The sequence below is a fragment of the Heteronotia binoei genome, chromosome 6 (genome assembly GCF_032191835.1).
Source record: "Heteronotia binoei isolate CCM8104 ecotype False Entrance Well chromosome 6, APGP_CSIRO_Hbin_v1, whole genome shotgun sequence".
Classification (NCBI taxonomy): Eukaryota; Metazoa; Chordata; class Lepidosauria; order Squamata; family Gekkonidae; genus Heteronotia; species Heteronotia binoei.
Genome location: NC_083228.1, coordinates 58,995,225 through 59,008,072, shown reverse-complemented (window position 1 = coordinate 59,008,072; position 12,848 = coordinate 58,995,225). Strand labels below are relative to the sequence as shown.

At 38.7% G+C, this 12,848-nt stretch overlaps 1 protein-coding gene across 2 annotated transcripts in view; it reads right to left on the bottom strand.

Moving 5' to 3' along the window:
• The window catches only part of RAB11FIP2 (RAB11 family interacting protein 2), a 58,246-nt gene that overhangs the window by 33,356 nt on the left and 12,042 nt on the right, over positions 1-12,848 (bottom strand). For both annotated transcript variants that reach the window (XM_060241541.1, XM_060241542.1), the window contains exons 2-3: positions 8,590-9,032; positions 5,549-6,017 (exon numbers count right to left, since the gene is read on the bottom strand). In XM_060241541.1, the coding sequence (XP_060097524.1) occupies positions 5,549-6,017; positions 8,590-9,032 (912 nt within the window). The remainder of the gene's footprint in view (positions 1-5,548; positions 6,018-8,589; positions 9,033-12,848) is intronic.

The following is a 12,848-nucleotide window of genomic DNA, read 5'->3' as shown; positions in this document are numbered from 1 at the left end:
TAGGTGAATGCCCATGATTCAGATACTGGCTGCTACTGACATAATAAGCTTGCTGGAACACCCAGCTGGGGTGGGTGTGTATGGCTAATACTAAGTCCAAAAAACATATCCCCGAATTATAAGTGTTTTCCAAATTTCCATCTGAGGGAAGATTTGTGCAGCCAGAAAACTGGAATGTGTCACGTCCGTGAAAACTGAATTCCCTACCTTGAGGCACTTCAGCCTTCTCATTTTCAGCATTTCCTTCTTCAATATTCTGTACTGTACAAAATTGTGAAGGGTTCTGATGTCTAAGAAAGTTCTCCTGTCCTTGTTCATTTTGGGAACCGAAGTATATGACATACACATTGCTTCTGTAGGTACTAAAAGATGTACAGCATACAGGGTATGTCACCTCCTGGGGGGGGGCATGATGAGACAAGAGCCATGAGAGATCAGTATGGTAGACTGTAGAATTCTATGGTGTAGCCTGGTTAATGATCACTCTTACCCAGCTGCTGGTGGATGATTTTAGAATCCCTAGCAGAATTGCTACCCTGACACTAGCAGCTTCCTGAAAGCAATGTCATTGTTGGCTAATGATCCCCACTGTAGGTTTGGCTGTAGGCTTAGACAGTGTGATCATTAGACACAAGAGCACTGTTTCAAGGACTGCCTACTCCCTGGTCCATATGAGTAATGTCATATTACTACTTCTGGAAGGGATGGAGAGACTTCTGCTGGAAGTTCTTATTGGAAGGGATGCAGCTTCATAAAAACTGTAAAGGGCTTAGTTACTATTTCTATACATGGCATTCTTCAGATGCCTCCATCTTCTGAGAAGGGGCTGCAATTTTGCAGAATGCCATCTTGGTCACCAAGCCTCTGGGACTCTCTCCTCAGATACATCTGTCCTTTTCTGTTTCCATCTTCCACCAGTAGATTAAGACTTTTTTGTTTCATTTGGCATTCGCTTAGTAACCCATCCTTCCTGCCCTATCTTTTGTTGCTTTTACGCATTTTTTTTTAAATTATACTCTGCTTTTCTCCCCAAGGGGGACCCAAAGCAGCTTACATAATTTTCTCAATTATATCCTCACAACCCTGTGGAATAAGTTGAGAGAGTGACAGGCCTAGTGAGCATCCATGGCACAAGTGGAGATTCAGACCTGGGTTTTCCAGATACTAATACAATGCTCTCACCATTATGTTTTTGCATGTGAATTTTGGCTTGTTTTTAATTGTTTTAATTATGTGTTTTTGTTTGGTTTTAATGGCTTTTAAGGTGTGTTTTTAATATGAATGTTTCAAATCTGCTAGTTACCCTGGTGTCCCTGATGAGGGCACAAGGCAAAGTATACATTCTGTAAGTAAACAAATAAGTGAGCAGGTGGTATGGGTGGGGGGTATGGTGCAAGTGGAACCTCTGAATCCTGGGTGATATCCATTCTTCCTTTATTTCCTGAAAGGAAGTCTGGAAAAGGAAACATATTATCCCAGACTCCTAAACCTGGGGATGACATTTTGGCCCTTTCTGAGTCCTCCTGATTTTCCTTGGAGATAGATCCAAGTGGGCAGCCTTGACTCCTGCTTGATTTTCCTTAGGTTAAAGTACTTTAAAAGTTTATAATTGTTGGATCCTTATGGCACAAACGAACAGTGAAGGAAGTTCCTCTTGTGAAAAAAAGGTGTCTGGACAATAGACTTTCGTGGAACAAATCCTTGTAAGAAATTTTCCCTGTACTGTCTGTCTGACCCAGCACTTGAATTCTTCAACTTGATGGCATAGTTGCCTTATTTAGATCTATAAAACAGAGTGGAGACAGAATTACACAACGAGCAAAAGGGCCCAATGCATGCTGATTTAGTGAGCCAGAAATAGGCCTGAAGTGGTCAAATGCTCTGGGGTTTGGATTGTCTCTCTGCAGTGCTGATCATCAAATGGAGGTAGAAGATGGTTTCAGAGAGTCTATATAGTGATTCCAAGACTGATGATCCTCCATTTTGTTTCTATCCTCCATCCTTCTGGCCAGGCCTACTGCTCTGGTGATATGATGACCACCAAGTTTTTTATACCGAAATGGGGGGGGGGGAGAGAGAGAGCCAGGGAATGTTGTTGTAGAGTTCCCCTTTGGAAGATATCAAAGTGTCTTTGTCTTCTGAAGCCAAGTCTGCCTGTGACATTGCCACAACTGAGCTAGTAATGGGGGTGGTGTGGAGAGAGAGTGAAAATAAATCAACAAAGCTGAAGACAGGAGGAGAGTTTGTTTTGTCTTTTATAGTGAGAGACAATTGAAGGCCTGAGGAAAAGAAGCTAACAGCAGGATCAAAGCACACAAGAAGGAAAAGAAGCAATAAAAAAGAGCTCAGCAGAAACGAGATGTTACAGAGCATGTTCAGTTCCACCTTCTTACATAGAGGGCAGGGAAAGAGCTGACAATAGTGGCCATTCTCTCACATCAGATATGTAAATTTCAGTCTACTTCATGCTTCTAGAGATTATGTAGAAACCAAGTGTCAAGATGTCATTTTCTCCTCATGCCAGTAAGTAAAGGCTATGCAGAATACGAAGCCTGATGCTGCATTTAGGTTACAAACACTCAGATTTATCATGCTTAACATATAAAGGGCGCATTCAACAGCGTAACTGTTATCAGGACACATTTCTATGCATCCATACACCTCAACAAAACATAATTTACCTAATTAAAATGTTATTTTCTTAATATATCGTTTTAATTTTTTTCTCTTTTCTCCCTAGTAATCTTTACAAAGACCACTACAATTTTAAATGAAATTTCAGTCATAAAAAGGGAACTGAGAAATGTATGCATTGCTATTACCATGACTGTTCTATTACAGAAATGTAATCTAAGGAGTTTATATATAACAACAATACTAATTAGACACCTCACTGAGACACCTATCTACTCACATTCTCAAATCTGGCATTTGATCATTCTAGTAACAACCTGTCGCCTTTAACTACTGGACTATTTGTTACCCTGTGTCCAGTGCCTAAGAGCTTGTTAATTACCCAAACTCTCTTTCTATAGGTCTTGTTAATTACCCGTCTCCTGTCTCAGAGGACCTTGTTAATAACTTGCACAATCCCTCTAAAGAGGGCCTAACAACACATTAAAATTAAAGATGCTTTTCTTTTAGCACCTGTCAAATGCTGTAAATTGAGAAATTTTCACATCAGTGTATTAGCCTACTGTAGTGTAGATTAAAAAAACAAACATTTTTTTTTAGAACGCAGCATGTAGATCTGGTTACTTTATGCAGGATTTTTATATTTAAATTGACATTTGTCCTTAGGTATGTTCATTGTATGGAACTGCCCAATAAAACAGCTACATATTAACTCCTTAAGAGCCACTGCAATGAATGCATCCAGTTAGACTGATGAATGAAATCAAATAGTGTGTAAAAGTAAACTTCTACAGTGGTGGATAAGGATTTGAAACACAAATCTCTCATCACCTCTAAATAATTGGGTGTCTTTCTGGTCATTAATGGTAACTAGAAAATGTTCCCCTGGTGATAAGACAGAGCCTCTGACTTATAGCACATTTTACCAAGGCACAAGTTTACATTTTAAAAACCCTCAGAACATGGACAGGTCAACACTGTTCAAATTCTTGTCACTTAACAAATGAAAAACCGTTTCCAAAGAGCTATCCTCTTCTTTTTCATGCCAGAAAGAGCCAATAAATTCAGATAAAGGACTCAATCAACAAATTGTCTGTATTTTTTTTTGCAGTGAGGTTGGAGAAGCATGTGACATGAGTTCTAGTTAGAGATGCTTTAGGATAAACATAAGTTTGAATGATTTCGAATTAAGTTTGAAGGTGATGCAAGGGTGTTTAGTTATTCCACAAGAAGAAGATCCCAAACCATGTCTTAGTATAGGGGTGTCAAACATCTGGCCCTCAGGCCAGAACCATTCCTCCCAGGGCTTTGATCAGGCCTGCGAGGCTCTTTTCTCGCCCTTCCTCTCCCTCCTGTTCTTACCCTTTGAAGCTCCCAGGCTGAGTCTCTTACAGTTCCAGGCTCTTTGAAGATCTGAGGTTCTTTCAGTTCTTTCCGTTTCAGTTCTTTGAAGAACCCTTTGAAGCTCCAAGGCTGAGTTTCAGTTCCCTGGCTCTTCCTACCTTTCTTTGCTGGCTGCTGCAAGAAAAACACTGGGTGGATTTTAAGATCCATTCCACGTTTTTCTTGCAGCTTTGTCTGTACTCTGCAATGGTTTCAAAGGGAGTGGAAATGGTTACATTTTCAGCATTCCTATAGCCAGCTGAAACTTGTGCTTCCTGGCATTGTGTCCTGGCAAACAAAGGATTCATGCTTTCAGCCATCTTATCTCTGCTGAATGGGGGATAATCTGAGTAGACTGGGGGAGGGGAAAAGTTTACAATACCATTTCATTGTTTCCACAGAGTCAGAGCCTCGTGTTTTTTGATGTTTTATTTTAAAAATTGCACTGCCAAATTCCACTATTCCCCTACCTTTCCAACTTAAACTACTTGAAGAGTTTTAAGCATGTTAAGTTAAAAAAATAATATATTTAATTGTGTTTGTCTGTTTCCATTATAAAGTTTATATCTCCACTACCTGGCATTATATTTTTTTACACTCATGGTCCAGCCTCACAAAGCCCCATTTGTGTCAGATCCGGCCCTCCTAATGAATGTTTGACACCCGTTCCTTAGTACCATGCCTTAGAATCTGTAATTTTGTCATATACCTCTGAATGCCTTCCAAGTAGAAAACAAGTAAAGAAGGTGCAGATAAAAAATAAAACGTTCTCTTGCTTTTGGCGAACAGAAATCATAAATATTTGTGTATGAACTAGAGCAGTATACAGACCCATTTCATATGGGTCCTATCCACACAACAACACAAATCCAGAGGCTTTTGAAATAAACTAGTCCATTGTTCCAAATGCTCTCAAAAGTGCCTAATATAAAATCACAGTATGCAGATCAGATTAAAAACTAAGAACAAGGCAATTCAAAACAAGAATTTCATATATAGGAACCCAAATGCTATTTATCAAAACTTTTTCAAAGAGTGTTCAGTGTTCTAAGAAAGAAAAACAATGGAATAACTTTAAACTAGTTAGGTGGGATTTCTTAAGTAGGGAATTCCAGAGGTGCATTATCTCAGTGAAAAAGGCCATCACCGCTATCTAGAATTAGACACACAAAGCAGGGTCTCTCCTAATGGATCTTAATGTGAGTTTTTGCTTATGGAGGAAACATTCCCTTGTTCCTTACAGAATTCTTCCAACCAATCAGTTAAGGTTAGAAATGGCTTTTCATGTTAGAAGTGCAAGGCTGTTAGTGAGGGAAGTAGAGGATAGAGCTTCCTACACAACAGCTGAGCTAGCTCTCTTGCAGCATATCAGGAGCCATCTGGGGTAAAATAATACTTCAAAAATACAAAGAACTATTTCAGAAGTCTATGGCCCTAATTAAAGCACAACATATTTGCGCTTGAAAATGCAATGGCTTCATGTTATAAAAATAGTGACTGTAATACATAATATCTAAATAGAAAACCTTACCTAGAAGATGACAGTGCATTTGTCGCCTTGAAGCTGCTTGTAAAGGGATTAGTCAGATCAAAATCAAAACTGCCTTGATGATTTTCACCAAATACACTAGGTGATTTCAAGTCAGTGGAGCCATCTGATCCTCCATTGCTAAGTCTTTCTGACCGCTTACTATCTTTTTTCCCAGTGACTCTTTCAAAAAGACTGACCTTCTCCTTTTTCTCTTTCTTAATGTCTTTTTTCATTTCATGAGTTTTTGAAAACAGGCCTATGTTTTGGTCCCACGATATAGGGTTTTCTTCAAATGGATTCTTCTGTCTTGGCAGTGTTGCAAATTTCTGAGGCAATGAAGCACTCACATTTGTAAAAGGGTCATTCTGCACTCCAAAAGCAGACTCACTGTCATCAGCTGTGTTGTCAAGACGATTCACTTTAGTTGTATCTGCACTTAGTGTCCGTCTGTGTGGAGATTTTAGATTTCCTGAAAATCATTTTTGTTATTAGTACACAATTAGTGGCATGGTTATGCAAACAAAAATCATAACTTTGTTTTTAGAAGCTTTTGCAATTAATCATTATTCCAACAGAAAACTGGTTTACTATAAAAAAATTCTTAATATAGGCACGACCTGGTGAAAGTATATTCTAATCCCATCAATATAAACGCAAGTTAATTAAGTATGTGCTCAGATCTCTACTACAGAATCAATGGGTTTTAAATATCAACCTTCAGCTGGATCCATGCTATGTGTAGGAAAGTCCATGTTTGTACCAAAAGAATTCTTGTAAGATTTGTAAGATAATGCATGTTATCTGAATCTCTGTTAAAGTAGCTCTAGAGAGAGGTACAGGTATGGGGAAAAGCAAAGGGAAAGTTGGAGTGGAGAAGGAGAAACAGCATTTTTTTCCTCTGAGATTTTATTTTCAATTTGTCTTTCAACTGAAAAACAGAAAATAAGAAAAATTAAAAATAGCACTTAACATCAATATTTTTCTTTTGAGAGTAGTGAGTGGAATACTTTTAAGAGATGATTTAAAAATAATGTCCCTTTTCTCCTTCAAAATGCTAGCTATTAATACAGTAACTATTTAAGGCAATTTACAACACAGGGTGATCACAATTCCTACATCCTAAGGACACATACAGTTATCTATTCATATTGCCTCCTGTCATGAAGAAAACTAAGCAGAGTTGTGATGTGGTGTGAGTGGGATCTTAAAAAGCATTTCAGTTGCCACAGTCATCACAACTGTCCATATGTAATCATAGAATCACAGAGTTGGAAGGGGCCTCCAGAGTCATCTAGTCCAACCCCCTGCACAATGCAGGAAACTCACAAACACCTCCCCCTAAATTCACAGAATTTTCATCACTGTCAGATGGCCATCTAGCCTCTGTTTAAAAACCTCCAAGGAAGGAAAGCCCACCACCTCCCGAGGAAGCCTGCTCAGCTGAGGAATTGCTCTAACTGTCAGGAAGTTCTTCCTCATGTTGAGCCAGAAACTCTTCTGATTTAATTTCAACCCATTGGTTCTGGTCCTACCTTCTGGGGCCACATAAAACAATTCCACACCATCCTCTATATGACAGCCCTTCAAGTACTTGAAGATGGTGATCATACCACCTCTCAGCAGCCTCCTCTCCAGGCTAAACATCCCCAGCTCCTTCAACCTTTCCTCATAGGACTTGGTCTCCAGACCCCTCCACATCTTCACCAGCCTCCTCTGGACCCATTCCAGCTTGTCTATATCCTTCTTAAAATGTGGTGCCCCAAACTGAACACAATACTCTAGGTGAGGTCTTACCAGAGCAGAGTAAAGCGATATCATCACATCACGTGATCTGGACACTATACTTCTGCTTATAGCCCATGAATTTTCCTTTTTAGCCACCACATCACACTGTTGACTCATGTTCAGCATATGATCCACTAAGACCCCTAGATCCTTTTTGCACATGCTACTGTTGAGACAAGTCTCCCTCATCCTATAACTACGCATTGGATTTTTCCTACCTAAATGCAGAACTTTACATTTTTCTGTTAAAATTCATTGTATTGATTTTAGCCCAGTTTTCCAGCCTGTCAAGGTCATCCTGTTTCTGTCTTCTACTGTATTTGCAACCCCTCCCAATTCAGTATCATAGGCAAATTGAATAAGCATTCCCTCTATTCCTTTATCCAAATCATTTATAAATATGTTGAACAAAACAGGTCCCAGGACAGATCCTTGAGGCACTCCACTTGTCACTCCTCTCCAAGAGGATGAGTAACCATTCACAAGCACTCTTTGGGTGCGATCTATCAACCAATTACAGATCCACCTAATGGTAACAGGATTTATACCACATTTTACCAACTTGTAAACAAGGATAGTATGTGGAACTTTATCAAAAGCCTTACTGAAATCAAGATAAACAATGTCTACAGCATTCCCCTGATCCTGCAAACAATGTCTACAGCATTCCCTACGCTGATCCTAGTAGTTAGCTGTTGAAACATGACTGAAGGGGAGGGACGGTGGCTCAGTGGTAGAGCATCTGCTTGGGAAGCAGAAGGTCCCAGGTTCAATCCCTGGCATCTCCAAAAAAGGGTCCAGGCAAATAGGTGTGAAAAGCCTCAGCTTGAGACCCTGGAGAGCCACTGCCAGTCTGAGAAGACAATACTGACTTTGATGGACCAAAGGTCTGATTCAGTATAAGGCAGCTTCATATGTTCATATGTTCACTAGTACCACTCTGCCACTTTCATCATACACAGATTATCACTGTAGAAGTAAGCATACGCTACGGTGGGAAGGAATGAGGAGCCTGCAAAAACTAAAATATGATATCTTTGCAGCACAAGATTAAAACATTTCTTGTATCAAAGCTTTGTATATTTTTTAAAATATTGTTTATTATTATCATATTTTCAGTATCATCATCATCAGATTTTAAACATTTAACTTGTTTTCTGCTCAGTAATTCTGAGAGCTGGTAAAGAAGCATATACATTAATAGTAGATATGGGTGTCCAACAAGATCCACTGCTTAAAGTCAAATTTTTACTTACCACTTTCATCCACAGAACCAACAGATTCTAGCTGACGTCTGAAGAAGTATGGATTTCCAACTGTGCCTGATTTAATTTTTTCCGAGGACACTTGAGGTCCAGTTAAATCAGACATTGAATGAGCTGATGATAGTCGTTGAGGTCCCAAAAGAAAAGGCTTTTTTGGTTTTGATTTTAACTGTATTTCACTAAGGGAAGTTACAGCACTCGTTTCTGGAGTGTGAGTGCTTGGAATGATTGCAGAAGATGTATCCAAAAGGGTCCCATCAGTCTTGCGTCCCTTCATTTTGTCCTTCAGTTTAGCAAAAGGAGATTTAGTTTTGTCTTTCATAGATAGATCAAACATACTTGCTGTCATGTTGTTCCTCATAAACTGAATATTGACCTTTATCTCTCCTCTGTCTTTCGTTCTTTTTCCTTGTTTAGATTCTAAGTTAAACCACCTTAAAAGAAAAGATAATATACAGTAAGTTATGTTGCACTGAACCAAATATTCTACTTTTTAAAACTACAGCTTAAATTTTTCATTTAACAACGTGAAATTAAAACAATCTCTACATCTCAATGGTTCTGGATAAGATTTAAATACCTATTTTGCCACATAGGAACTTGACACGAAGCATTTTCAAAACAAATCATAAAAACAGATCATACATTTTCAGGCATTTTCTAAATGTTCCAAGCACTTCAACATGCATATTTATTTATAAAGCTCCAAAACCACCAAGTCTATACACTTTAGTAATCCTAGCTACCACTGTCTAAGATCAACTACCATTTTTATTCCTATATTACAAATGGGGCTGCAATTGCAGCTTAGCAGCTAGTGAGTTCATAGAAGATAGGACCATTAAGAACAGAGAAGAGTTCTGTTAAATCAAACCAAAAGTCAAATTAACACATTTTTCCTAGAGTGGCCAAAAGATGCCTCCGGGAAGTTCCCAAGAAGCATGAAATCAACTCCCTTCCTCTGTTGCTCCCCATTGTCCCAAACACACACTGCTCTTCAGAATTACAATGACTCAGAAGATGGAGGTTTCATTTAGCCATTATGGGTAAACAGACCCTGAAAGACCTATCCTCTGTGAACAGAACCAGTCTCTGCCATCTAAGCAAGTCACTACCTTAGTGTCTGTGAATTCCATAAGTTAGTTATACATTGTATGAGAAGAACTTCTGCTTTTCCTGAATCTGTAATCCATAAATCTCACTGAGTGAGGCTAAAACCTAACAGTATGGGAGCTTTTCCTGACAAGTTTAAGTTTAAAAAGTGTAAGTTTACAAAGTGTAAGTTTACAAGATTTAAACTTTAAAAAGTTTAAGTTTTAAAAGTTTAAGTTTACAAGATTAGTTTAAAAAGTTGCTCTGAAGTCTTTTTAATGCCAAGTCTCAACGATCTGGTACAGATAGAAGCTCTCTTTCTCTTTTGACAGAGTCAGCTTGGCCCAACAATTCCCCCATTGCTTAACCTGTCCCCATTGCTAAAGCTCTCCTAACACCAGCATTTCAACCAATATTGAGACCACTTAGCTCTGCCTGTTCAGCTGCCCTGTGCATGGAAGAGGCATCATTTCTGAAAACACTATGTTGTAAATTCTGGACTTTGATACCCTACCTAGGAACTGTTTTTCAAGAAATGCATAGCTACATTTTCCAGTGTTGTTGGGGCTCTGATAGCTCAGTTGTTGAGAAGAAGTATTTGGGCCTTCTGTATGTCTAAGGGGCCCCTGGGCTAAATGTTCATTTGACCTTTCTGCACCTTTTTTTCTCAGCTGGAGAAAAAAAAAACATATACACATGATCTTTTCAAACATTATATTTGCAAATTTCACTGAATTCAACAGGTGGTTGTTGTTTTAGCATATGTCAGGGGTGGCCAACGGTAGCTCTCCAGATGTTTTTTGCCTACAACTCCCATCAGCCCCAGCCACTGGCCATGCTGGCTGGGGCTGATGGGAGTTGTAGGCAAAAAACATCTGGAGAGCTACCGTTGGCCACCCCTGGCATATGTGATTGCTGCCCCCATTGGTTTGGGGACCACCAAAATTACTGGGATGCTGAAAAATGTGGCAGAATTATCTGTAAAGCCCTTGAGCTGACATCATAAGCATTCCTTGCTGCTAGGGGCTGAGGTGATGTCTCCGTCACCTGTTCCTCAAGCCACACTTTCGTTCTGGCTGAAATTACAGAGTAAAGTACAAAGAAACAAGTTAATTAGTTATGTATTGATTAAAATTTATTATCCAAACAGGACAGTAAGAAAAGACCCCCTCCTGCAAAGTGAAAGCCCTGTAAATAAAGTACTGAAATTACTCTTGCACCTGTCCATCTACCCCTTATAAAGGGGTCTTAAATATTCACGGACATCACTAAATTTTGATACACATAGGGAATGCAAAGATTTTACCCATTAAATAACTGAAAAACTCTTTCAGCAGTTGGAACAAACACTGTGATAAATTCCTAATTATTCAAGTAAGTTAGCATCCATGGATATATGAATAAAACCAAAAATATGCAGTAATTTGAACAGAACACCAGCCTTCTTCTCAATTAAATTTTCAACCCTTGGTATCAGAAAGGCAAAAAATGTACTAGGCACAGTATTATTATTATTATTATTTCACCCCAAAAGGTTAAATGATTACTTTAAAAAACAAAACAAAAAGACTTCTGGAATGTGTGGAAATATGCAAACCTAAGAAATTTTAAACAAAAGAAAAAGCAAACCCCTTTTTCAAAATGATGGTGCTTTCCACATAGGGTTGGATTTTTATAGTTTCTCCATTACTACTATGGCAGCTGAGCAACAACATGGCAAATTTCCCTCCCTCAGTTCACCACAGCACCCATCTTCCATATCCCTAGGGGGCTTTTTAATTGTTTCTCTAGCCCCTCTTTGCAGAGATATGCCCTTTTCTTTATATCCTCACAGCAAAAGCTGCTAGAACGTTTTTAAAAATGGAAGCTAGAAATTCAGGGAAACTGACATTATAATGCTATGTCAATTACCTAACTACAGAAAAAGCCATTCAGAGAGGAGTGAATGGCCACTGAGGGGACTAGGGCAATGAAAATGAGGCTGATGCAGGTGGGATCAGGAAGACTCAGACTCTCCTGTTCACACAGGTGTCTCTCAGCTTTTTTGCAACCTCTCCCAAAACATCATAGGAGTGAACCTGGGGAAAATTCCTGGAAAAATTGGGGGAAATGCAGGTGGTAGCCATTTCAGTTCCAGTTTGCTTAAAAAGCTCTGTATCAGTGATTAAATATATTTCCATATTTTATATGATTTCAATTAGATATTTCTGAAGTGATACTTGATGCTTCTTATACAGAAAGCACCAATTAATAAAGCAGAAAAGGGAGAAGTGATGATCATAGATAACTAGAGAAAGCTACAAAGAGGTATTAGATACAATCAGACTAATAATATATTACTACTGATATAAACAATATATATTATATTGTGACACATCCATAAATACTACTCAAGACAAAACAATCAAGTTCCACATACATAAACTCCACCAGAAACAACTGCATGGCAATATATATTTGTTCAAGTAAAAAAGCAGGCAAAGTTTTGTGTACACTAAATCAAGCAAATCCACATTAGTGGCAAAAACACCCAACTACTGCAATCATGACTGCATCAGGAAACAATACAAGGATATCTTTCTATATGTCCACATACATTTTTTTAAGTTGTCAAGCTTTAAATTGGAGCTTCCTGAGATTAAAGGAGACATAGGTCTGTTCCACATACTGACCTTACTGCTACTCCTCTGTCTGGATGATCTTCAAGTTTTGGAATCTAGCATTCCACACCTTGACCTTTTTTCATACTATTTCCTGCTTTAAATTTGTTGTTCTTCTATTTGCACTGGGTCACAATCCAGTTTTAAAATTTGAAAGCAGCAGACATCAATGATGTCATTGCTGCCATCAGATCCCTCCCTTTTTAATTTTGCACACATGTACTAACGATACTGTGCAATAACACTAAATTGAAATCGATCCCAACGCATCACTTTTTTTTTTTAAAGGAAGACCCCTACAACATGACTACTGATCATGCGCTATCCTGCACTATTTTGAATAACATACCAATGAAAGCCTATTTCAATAAACACAAATAAAAGTAGAGTTGCCAAGTCCAATTCAAGAAATATCTGGGGACTTTGGGGATGGAGCCAGGAGACTTTGGGGGTAAAGCCAGGAGACTTTGGGGGTGGAGCCAAGATCAAGGCTGTGAC